An 11,063-nucleotide genomic window follows, 5' to 3' on the forward strand; every position below is an offset into this window, starting at 1 on the left:
AAGCTTAATACGTGTCTGTTTTAGCATTGCGTCAAAAGTCAATCCCGGAGCGGTATAGTACCACGCAGGATCGAGTTTGTACGCGCTGAAACACATATCACGAAAGTTCTCAAAAACATCAGCGAGAAGAGTGACGTCACTTTTTAGATAAACATCGCTGTAATCGCCCAAAGTGTTGCAGTTGAAAGCTTCCCAAACATTGCATGCATGCGCATAATCAGTGTCGGAAATTTCATCATCTGTTAGATGATTGTAAAATTTTTCCTTTCCCGGGAGCACAGTTTCATCGAGTTTATTCATCGAATCGGTGTAATCGTAGGGATACACTCCCTTTCGTGCGACCAAATGTGTTTTTTCACCAAATATTTTCTGTGTAAATTTAAAGTCTTTCAAATGTGCCACCAGTGAGGCCAGAGGTGCAGCCATAAAGCGGTAGGTGTCGAGAAATCTCATGCTAAAATTTTCTTCGATTGATTTGCCGAAAGAAATATACTTTTCTTCTGAATTTGGTAAAACAAATATTCGTCTCTCGTCGTAATTTAATTCACGAACAATAAAATGTCCATCATAGGATGAGAGATTATGCAAAAATACGGGCAGAAATTTTGGCATTCTATATTTCCTATTACAATCAGAGTGTGCTGGACCACGATATTTGCCCGTCAAGTGGTCATGGTCCCTTACTCTCTCATTACCCAACTCTTTCTCACAAATGTGGCAAACAATAGCATTTGCAAACTCCGTTTCCTCTTCGGCAGTCAGGTGTGCCATTGGAATTGTATTTTTGTAAAGAGAAAATACTTTTTGCGCTTCCTCTCTCATGCATTCGATGAAAACTCGCGTCGCGTCTTGCCCTCTATATAATTTCGGTTCCAAACATCCATTAGGTGTAATCATTATGTAACAAAAGCTAAATGGAGTGTGTTTTTGAATCTTGTGTGTGAAAGGAGCATGTGAATTTGGTTCGCAAGTTGAAATATTCTCAAGGAGGCATTCGAAGTCCGCGTAAATTACATACGGCACTCTAAATAAATTGTTAATATGGGTAAATTCAATGATTTTATCTTCTTCGCTAGGCATAACAATTTTTGTGGGTTCACCAGTCCCCCTACACAACTCTTTGTGAGCCTCAAGTTTTGCTTCATCATGGTAATGTGTGAAGCATCGTTTGCAAATGAATATTCTGTTGCGATGTTTTGTTATTTGAGATTTGAGCAATTTATTGAAATTTTTGATCCAACAATAATGAGCAGTTTCTTTGTTAGTTATGTATAGCAAGTCGCGGTGATCGTTAAGCTCTCTGTTCACAATTTTCAAAGGATACACGTTATTTTTATCATCCAATCCGAAAACGTTTATTGAAATACTATTGAATCGTTCAAACTTTGGAATGTCCTTTAGTTGAGCGGGGTATGATATACAATCCCAATCGTAAGCATAACGAAACTCAGCACAGTTGTACAAGTCGACGCGTTGAGGTTTATTGACGATGTTTTTTGCCCAAATGGCATATTTGAAGCAGAGCTGATCATCGTTTTTAACGTTAATCACAGAAAGGGTATTTTTAATTTTTGCTGGAAGTGGAATGAAACTTGAGCCTCTCAATGGAATGTACTTGTTTATGCGCAATTCCATTCCTATTACATGATCTAACGTCCAACCGGATCCTTTGGCCTGAAACTCGGATTTTTCCTTAAGTAATTTTGAAAAGGCTTCATCAATACTCTCCTCGATATTATCCGACAAGAGCATGACGCGATTTTGAGTTTTAAATGTCGTTTCCATAAGCTCTCCCTCTCCCTTCTTAAACTGACAAATTAAAACTAGGTTAAATTTAATGGAGTTATTCTGATTCACTGATTCAGTTAACTTTTCACTCGTTTGTAGCTTAATCTCATCCAAAAAAGAAATAACATCACTAATGCCACCCTCTGGTGTAATCCAATAGGTTTTCACTCTGGATCTAATTGCAGATCGAATTTCATTGAAACCCATTCCCAGTTGTACAGTTACATTACGTCTATGTTCGTTTGTATTCTCGTGAGGTAAAGCCTCATCGATGCTATAAAAGATTTCGCAGTAATTGCAAAAATGTTTTCTTTTCAACTCGTATAATCTATCTTTCATATTGGAAAAAGTTTCAATATCATCAATCGTGTCGTTATTGAAAACTATGCGTTCGTGTATGCTCCTTATGGCTCTATCTAATTCATCTAATGTGTTGTATGCACCGGACTTGTAATCAGCTAATAGTTGCGGGATGGAAGACATGATTTACGTGTAACTGGGGAGGTATTTATCTGGAAAATTAGAGATAATACTATCAAGACTTTAGAACTATGAAACTAGACCTACTGCTTGATTATATTCTAGTTGAGTAGGAAAGATGTGTACTTACTGTTTTTCGATCTCAAATACGCAGACGGATGAACAAAGATGCGTTAAAAGAATGTGGTTTGTAAAAATTGCGGAGGAACACTGGTCCGTTCAAGTCGCGAGGTTTGACTGGAACTGATAATTTCTCTCGTAGCGCTTGTGATATTTATATGAGACGGATCCCCATTCCCTTCACTATGGTATTGCTTCGGAGCAAGTACACTGGTTTTAAGTTGGTTATGATTCCTGCTGGTAAAGCCTTTCACTCGCCTTTCCATTGGACGTCCTTCTTCTTTAATATTGCTTAAGTACAACTCTGTGACCTGGTTTGAGTTTGGAGGTTCTGCGTTCGAACATGTGTAACCTTTCATTTATCCTTCCCACTTGGGCGTGTCTTTTTTCCGCCTGCTAAAGGTTAATTTTTGAAAGGTGGATTTCTCTCCTTTCCCAATCGTGGGAGTGAGGGTAATTGAGGAAAAACTACTTTTATTTGACCTCGAGGGAGGGTGTATAAATAGCGTGCGTTTTCTCATAGCGTCACCTGTTAGATTCGATATGTTCGCTTCTTTGAGCCGTTCTCAGTTTGAGGAGATGACTACTCCCTCATTAGATATTCCTAGCCATGTCTATTATTTCAAAGCCGGTTTTCCTTCTCTTTACCAACTTTGTTTGTCAACAGTCTCAGCATGTGTGGACGAAAAAAAGGACATATACAAATTAACTCTACCACGATCAGTTCAAACGGACCTGGTGTATTATATAGAATGTAATAGAATGCATTTATGGGAGTCGTGGTTAAACGACCTATCGGGTGCTTCGTACGGTTATTATGAATCAGAAGTTGACAACTTTGATTTTGATTTTAACTCTCGCTTATCTAAATGTGCTTATCAACTGCTTTTAGTAAGACCGTTAGATTTTTTATTAAATATAGAAAATTATATCGGTGATTCTGTACATGTCATTATTATTAGTTACTTTTTCATGGATAATTTTGAAAGACCTCGATTTTGTAAAACTTGTGTTTCGGAAATAATTCCGCACGAACCGAAAAGTGTGTACATTTACACACATCATACAGTCATATCGGTACACATGGTGGTGGATTTAATTCGTAATGAGGACAATTGGTGTTCAAACTGCATTCGAGCCCCGCTATTTGGTTTAATGAATAGAGCCGATTGTTTTATTAATTTTGATGAACATAACTACAGATCTATACATGGATCATCATCATCTTCTTCTTCTTCTTCTGATTTACCATCTACTGATTCATCCCATAGTTCCAGACAATGGCGTACATATCATTCCTACACTTTTGCTTTCAACTCACATTGTTATAAAAGATATCTAAGTGACAGAAAAGAATATAAACTTGCAAGAAAGCGAAGACTCGTTCATTCGCGTAATTCGAACGATACTTTTTACGATTCTTCTGACTCTTCATCTTAAGTTCATGAGTCTCAACTCCCTCTCTCTTCCAACTAAGTTCGCGAGTCCCCCCACTCCGTTAACGTCACTTTTTTGGCACAGTCACTTGTATAAATACCTGGTCCGTTGGCTGAGTAAGTCACACTCTACTGATCGTCTCTGCAACTCCAAGACTTTGCCGACCGTAGAAACATAATGGACACCTTCAACGCTGCCTCCACCCCATCCACAGCTGTGCCAGCTACCGCCGTGGAAACCGTCACCCTGTCAATCACCACCATGCCGTCTGCCTCCGTTCCAACTGTCGCCACCACGTCAGCCAGCGTTCCAACTGTCACCGCCATTTCAGCCAGCGTTCCAACTGCCATCGCAACGTCAGCCAGCGCTCCAACTGCCGCAACCAGCTCACCTACCACCATGCAATCCATTGCCGCACCGTCCGCCACCGCTGTGCGAACCATCTTCTATGACTCATCTATCGTCCAGGATTCCTCTACTGATCCTGTTGCTTCCTTCTCCAACGTCCCGGATTTCTCCATTGATGTTTTCGACTCCTTCTCCGACGTTGCAGAGTTCCCCACACATGAAGATGCCTCCTTCTCTGCCTCCAATGATAGGAAGGGTTCTCCATCTGCATCCACGTCAATGGGGTAAATATTGGTCATATCTGTAAAAAATAGTTTTTGTAGTTCTGTTATTGAAGATCTATTTACATATGATAGTCATTCCTCTAATAAGTTCTTTCTTTTTTAGGTCACTAGCCGCTTCTTCTCCACCAACCATGCTCGCTCCTTCAGTTAGTATTTTTATACTTTTTTTATAAGCTATTTTAACTTGCATATCTAATGTTTTTTATTTTTTTTTAGATCCGTCAAACTCTCCTAGAGGCGCAAAAAGGAAACGAATTTTTGAAGAAGGAGGAGATGGTCATTGGCAAAAAATTTTTGGTGACAAAAATTGAAAAAATAAATACCAGATATGGGGAGAAGTTGGTGGGGCACATCAAAGTGCGGGGCGTTGGAAGGCGTTTGATATTGCCAGCATTCCTAAAATTATCAATGAAAGATATTATGATGTTCAACTATGGAGGAGAAGAGCTCTATGTCGGCAGAGACAAAAATAATTTAATAAAAATTTTTTAATGGATATGTGTTGAGTTTATTTGTTCTTATTTTTTACCCTATAATATAGTTTTATTCAGTTCTTTTTATTTGAGAAAGTAAATCAGAGGCATCAAGTTAGCGTGTGGTGATTAGAGTGTTGGTCCCCTTGTTTAAAACCCCCCTGCGGTGGTAGCGAATAGTTTCAAATATTGTCTTATCCCTTGAATTGAATTGCTTTATAAACAATTTTATCCTCTCCCCCGCCATTTATTATTGATGTAATTATTTTTATTATTAGTTTGTTTGTTCATAATGGTGAAAAAACACGTGATGTATTTATTATGAGTTTTAATTAAAGGAAGATAATATATATGTTTGAGAATTTGTTACGTTTTAAAAGCAAATATTTCAACTATGAAGATGCATGCTTACCTGGATAACTATGCAATTTGCATTGAGATGTATACACGCTTCACGCGGCTGAGGATGAAGTGTTGGTAGAATCCGACAATGATGAGTATGGTGTCAAAAACGGGTCTGGAGACATCTCATGAACAACACTCACATTGGCCACGTTTAAGAGCAACCGCATTGCTCTGAGGAATCGATTTCGAGCTGTGGTGGCGTCAGCTGCACTCATCCGTAGAATTAATACGTTCCCACGTAATTCTAATTCGTACGGACCAATGCCTCGAAGCCTCCTCCTCAGACGATGCACTGGCTCCAAGACCCCCCCAGCCAGCGGACTCAGTGTTAATGTACCTCTCACGTACATATTTTTTTGTTGATATAACTGATAACATAATAATAATAATAATATTAGATCTACAATTAATCCTTAGGTTCAGTGGAGTTTAATAATACGGGTTATTTTTTTCCGTAATTTTTTAGCCATTCCCCACGAGGTATAGTATTTTTACGTAACTAGTTTATTATATTATTTTATTTTAAATAACATAGCTTCAAGCATATTTATTTCAATACAAAATCTAAGAGTTTTTTCCAATGCTAAGTATTTAACGCGGTATACGAAATATTATCGCGAAGTGTTTAGTTGTGATAGCGACTCATACGTGGCGCTGTGATCACTCATTCAAACTCAGCGCGGGGCCGGGATTTCAAATCGTACACTAATTCGCCACCAGATGGCTCACGCCGACAGACTCCGTATGAGACGTGCCGTCGCTGGGTGGCACCTCGTGGCGGATGAGAGAACGAGGACCGTAGCATGCCGAGATGAACGACTATTTTCACGTCGTCAGAGACGATGCAAAGATTGTTTGATTAGAATAAAAGTTATCAGTGATTCGTAAGCTACTGAATATATTCTATATTGATTATTAATTACAAAGGACAGGCATTGTGTTTTATTAAGTTAAGTGCATTATTTCATTTGTTTTTATCTCACATTAAACTGTATTACCTATCGTTCTGAATTTATAAGAGTAAGTTGTCATTTTACCATATATTCATAGCTTTGTGGATTAATTGTATACATTTTAATCAGTTGTCGTCCGTTCGCTAACGTTTCATTCATGTTGTATTCCAATGGTTTGTGTATTGAAATTAATTCTTATGTTCTTAAGCCATTGAAAGATATAAATATTAGTACAAATGCTCATAAGATATTTTTACTCGTTGCTTTAGCCTGACTTATTTGATATTTCAACTATAGTACAAATATAATTCTGTATTCAGTGGCAATTAAAAAGTGCTAATTATAAGAATAATTATTGCATATCCAATGGAGTAACAGTAAGTACTTACCTCTGCAATCGTTGACTGTTGGTGGAATGATTTCTTGGGCTACGGGTACGAGTATTTATACAGATTTTTCATCATTGCATTAAGTCTGTGAGCGTGTACGGATTCCCTTGTTTATTTCCGTGTGAGTACTCAAAAAATATGATTTCGTGAGAGAAAGGGAGTGACCTTTTATGTAAGTAAAAGCCGGATTTGTGTATGTATTCCTTGTTGAACAGAGACTTGCTCAAGGATATTACTTCCTTGCCTGAAAACTTGATTTCGTGGGAGTAATTGTCAGGCCATGCAATTGACCTTTAATCCAGGCTTGCATCCACTTTCAACGGGAAAGTACTCTCAGCACATTGCACCTTTCTTCGAGTTTTTGGGTGGGACCCGGAAATGCTGGGAGTGAACTTTTATCCCATCTTCCATTCGCTTTCAAAGGGAAAGTATTTTCAGTACATTGCACCTTTTTTCGAGTTTTTGGGTTGACTCGGATTGTGTTCAGTGGACGGATTAGAGGTCTCCGATACTCTCTCGGTAATTGAGATAGTACTTTCAAGTATTATTCTATTGTTATTAGACAGGACACACACTGAATGTTTTCGTGATGGGTGGAGGCCGTCTAGACGTTCAAGGTTTTGCGGGAGGGATTGTCGACGCTTCCAGACAGCCTTGGAGCTATTTTGACCCAAACGGAACATCGTATAAGCTGGTGAGTACTTAGTAAAAAATATTTTGGCCTGAAAACCTCATTTGTATACTACTAATGTACTTTTTAAAAATGCCTTATGAAAGACATAACGGTAGAAGGGAAACCGATTTACCCGCTGATAAAACGCAGGGCGGCCAGATTTATAATGAGTTCTCAAGGTAAGAAGTGCAGCAAATTGAATCATAAGATACCAACAGTTGACCATATTAATGTGTTTTGATGGAAATCTGCCAAAAAACGACGAATCAAGCAATGAAATGCATATTATACGATGGCAATTATAATAATAATACTCATTAATAATAATATTTTTACTTCCCAAATACTTCCAATTTTGTCGTTAATGTCGTCCCAGCAAGCCGCTGTTTGCACCAGGTTTTCTTCCAACTCTGACCTCTCGTGTACACGCTATTTCACTGTTTTTAAATTTCTCCAGCAAACTCTGCGTGCACGAAAAATAATCACGTATCGGCACGCGTGTATCCATTGGGTCGTCATAAAGACGTCAATGGAGTTAGAAACAGTTGTCCGTTGATGTAGACAATGTTACGCTATAGTAACAGTGTGCAAGCAATTTGAAGTGACACAAAAGATAACGAGTCATATGGTGTGATGACGGTTAAGAAGACCGTTGAGTTGTGGGTGGAGGAGGAAAGTCAGGGAGATGGGGAGGATACGAAAATGGAAGTTGAATAGAGCATTTAAAAACCGTCGGAGAGTCAAAAGGGCCCAGACACTGAGACAGACGAACTTGTTCCGCGCACAAGGAAAGCAGACGTGATGTCAGGGAAACAAAAGCCAATCGGTGTTCGAAATCGTTAATCAAAAAATAGCGTTATAGTTTTAAACATTATTTTACACGATTTTATTTAAAAATATTACATTTAAAAATTAATTTAAAATGTATTTTACTTATTAGCTGAACACTGATACTCTATTTATATTTTTTTACGAAATAAATGAGACTAAAATTTTCATGACGTCATAAACGTCCTTCACTCAGGTGACGAATCGCAACCGCGGAGCTCCTATCCTTCTCAGTGTCCTGCTAACCGCCGTGGAGTTAGGACGTAAGTAAGCAAGCCATACATAAGTTTACGTTTTTATCGTGTCATACATATGTCATTGCTATATCATTTTAGTGTTTAAGATATGATTGAATCTGATTTTATCAGTGCTTATAATAATTCGCGAGTTTCTCTGCTTAATTGAGATTTATCCCGCCTATAGTTATTTTTATTACCCAATGCAAAGAACCTCAAAGGTTTGAAGGTAGCGTAATTGTGATACATTCGCCAGTGATTTCTGTGTTTTCATTATTCCTGCCAAACGATAGGACGTTATTGGGGATATATTTTCTCTTAGATTTCAAATACCTCCCTTGTATTCACCGCTTATTCGCTTTCACGACTTCGAGAGTTATTGTGAGTCTAAATTGTTCATAAATTGAGTTCGATGTCTAGTGATCCAGTTTCAGTAATGTCGTCAGAATGTCTCACATATCAGATGTTCGTAAATTGTCCGTTGCAGCGATCATATTGCGATCTTATTTTCACTAAGGCGGATTCTGATTGATTAGGCCCGATTACGATAATATGTGAATTGCTTACGTAAGTGCTTTTCCCCAAGGCTATACGTACTTACTACTCTGGTGGTTTCTTTAAATGGTTTTGAGAATAGCTTACGCGAAGGAATTCGTCCCCCATCGTGTGGTATAAGCGATTATTATTAACGAGCATTCTCGTCTTCGAAGCTATTGCCGCTAGAATATTCCGAGGCTTATGGGGCTTGTCACCGAGGTGATGGAATACTTGCAAGGCTGCCCCATTTGACCACCGACTGATACACCCAGTTGTTTTCAGTCACGAGAGTTATGCGGATACCTTACTGGACTAACTTCTTAGTATAATTCGCGTTTATATTTGAAGTAGACGTCTATCTCCTTTCTGTCGTCGGCAAGCAGTTGTGATCGCTTAAATTTATCGCAGTTATTCCGATATTTTGTCAGAATCAACCGAAAATGACTTCTCAAGTTTTCTTCGCTAACTTTCTCGTCTTTACCGTTGAATCACACGACTGTTGCAAATTATAAGAATTGAATTGAATAGTTAAGTGGATTAACTATCATTTTTCACTAATTTTTAATTTCCGACATAAACTTTTCCGTGTTCACAATAGCCGGTCGTTGCTTCGATAATATTTAATCATTCGGATTTTGTACTTTTGGTTTCTGCTTGATGATAGCATTATGTTAATGTGTGTTTATTTCTTATTATTTCCAGTAAATTGTTTCCGTGTGAAAATAGTGCGGTGTCAGTTATGCGAGTGAAATTTCTGGGAATTATATTGCGCCGGAGAGAGATCCTGAGGAAAGAAATGGTAGGTGGATTTCATTAATTAATATTGTACATTTTTTCATTATGTTATATGCCAAAAAGTTGCCATTAATATGGTAACCTTTACTTCAAATGGAAGCAATTAGTTTTTACATGCACGGGATTCTATGCTTTCGTCTACGAACTGAAGGTTTTATTTTTCTTTGTCTTGTTCCTCCGTTGGTAGAATTATTAGAAATAATTGCAGGAAAAATACAAAATTAGATCGATAGAGCTTTTTATGCTTAATTTAGTTTTTTTTGGTGTGGATCTCAAAGATGGAGGAGACGGATTATTTTAATTTCCCATTGCAGAGTTTACTTGATTCAAAATTAATCATTTTACCACTTAGTGGATTCTAAAATTTTACCTACACTTGAGTATTCGTCATGGATATAAGCGTCTTGTGAATAGGCTTAATAAGGGTTTTTTTCCGGCTGTATTTGCATTTGGTGAAGGATTGGCCTTATTCATTTCGCTGCTGTTATTATCTGTGGATAGTATTATGTTTCCTTGGCAACATCAACACGTTTATGCCTCAATGCTACTTATTGATTCGCTTGCTGTTATTCGATCATATTTTAACGTGATGAAGTGATGTGAATAGTCTTGTCTAGTTGGCATTTACTGAAAACATACTCATTGTCAGTAGCCTTTAATGAACTCCATTCTTTGCAACGGATATACATTTTGATAAGATCTTGCGTCGATCTCTACTGTATGTTTGAAAGCATGGCATAGGCTCCTAACTTAATCGTTCACTTCTTCCTAATGAATTTAGATATTAAATAAGTTAAGTATTATTAGCCATGAGGAAATCCTTGCTATAGATATTCAAGTTTAACGACTGAACAACCTATCCAGCTGTTTTCATTTACACTACGAGAAACCTACCGTCACTTTATATTTTTACGAAGTCATTCTTTCGAACGGGCAATCTTTCGTCGCACATTGCCAGATTTGGAGTTAATGTCTCCACAATAAAATAGGCAACATTTTGTTCAGCAAAATATATGGTTGAGAGTACGAGGGGATGAAGATAACTTGGCTGCTTACTACTTTACGAAATAGAGATACGTTGACCTTCAGATATACTGACTTTGAGTTTTCGTGTTTCGAAAAGCTTCGCCGGTTCGAAAGACTGGTTGGTTTGGGTTCTTCTTCTTTTGGAGGTCGAACTTGTTGCTGCAGACAAGACTTCAAACTTAACTGCATTTTCAGCCATTTCTTTCTCTTTCTGATGTCATTGTTGGATGTGAATCTCATTTACATCGCAAACACTTTTACGCATGGAATCATCGATCGTCATTTTTCATT

The 11,063-nt window shown here is 37.9% G+C and overlaps 1 protein-coding gene and 1 long non-coding RNA gene across 2 annotated transcripts; one reads left to right on the forward strand and one right to left on the reverse strand.

Moving 5' to 3' along the window:
* Window positions 1-3,507: 3,507 nt before the first annotated feature.
* LOC124160593 lies at window positions 3,508-5,632 on the reverse strand. The gene is made up of 2 exons (XR_006865202.1): window positions 5,343-5,632; window positions 3,508-4,474 (listed from the first exon to the last, which is right to left on the reverse strand). It is a non-coding gene; the product is annotated as an uncharacterized LOC124160593 (long non-coding RNA).
* LOC124160592 (flocculation protein FLO11-like) lies at window positions 4,003-5,302 on the forward strand. Its single transcript, XM_046536477.1, has 3 exons — window positions 4,003-4,457; window positions 4,561-4,603; window positions 4,674-5,302. The coding sequence occupies exons 1-3, from the start codon at window positions 4,003-4,005 to the stop codon at window positions 4,947-4,949; spliced, it is 774 nt and encodes a 257-aa protein (XP_046392433.1). The 3' UTR covers window positions 4,950-5,302.
* Window positions 5,633-11,063: the final 5,431 nt, after the last annotated feature.

The sequence above is a fragment of the Ischnura elegans genome, chromosome 6 (assembly GCF_921293095.1).
Source record: "Ischnura elegans chromosome 6, ioIscEleg1.1, whole genome shotgun sequence".
Classification (NCBI taxonomy): domain Eukaryota; kingdom Metazoa; phylum Arthropoda; class Insecta; order Odonata; family Coenagrionidae; genus Ischnura; species Ischnura elegans.

Coding starts and splice junctions, on each gene's coding strand:
- LOC124160592 (XM_046536477.1), top strand. CDS start 4,003: ATGGACACCTTCAACGCTGCCTCCACCCCATCCACAGCTGTGCCAGCT. Junction 4,458..4,560: donor TCTGCATCCACGTCAATGGG/GTAAATATTGGT, acceptor TTTCTTTTTTAG/GTCACTAGCCGCTTCTTCTC. Junction 4,604..4,673: donor CAACCATGCTCGCTCCTTCA/GTTAGTATTTTT, acceptor ATTTTTTTTTAG/ATCCGTCAAACTCTCCTAGA.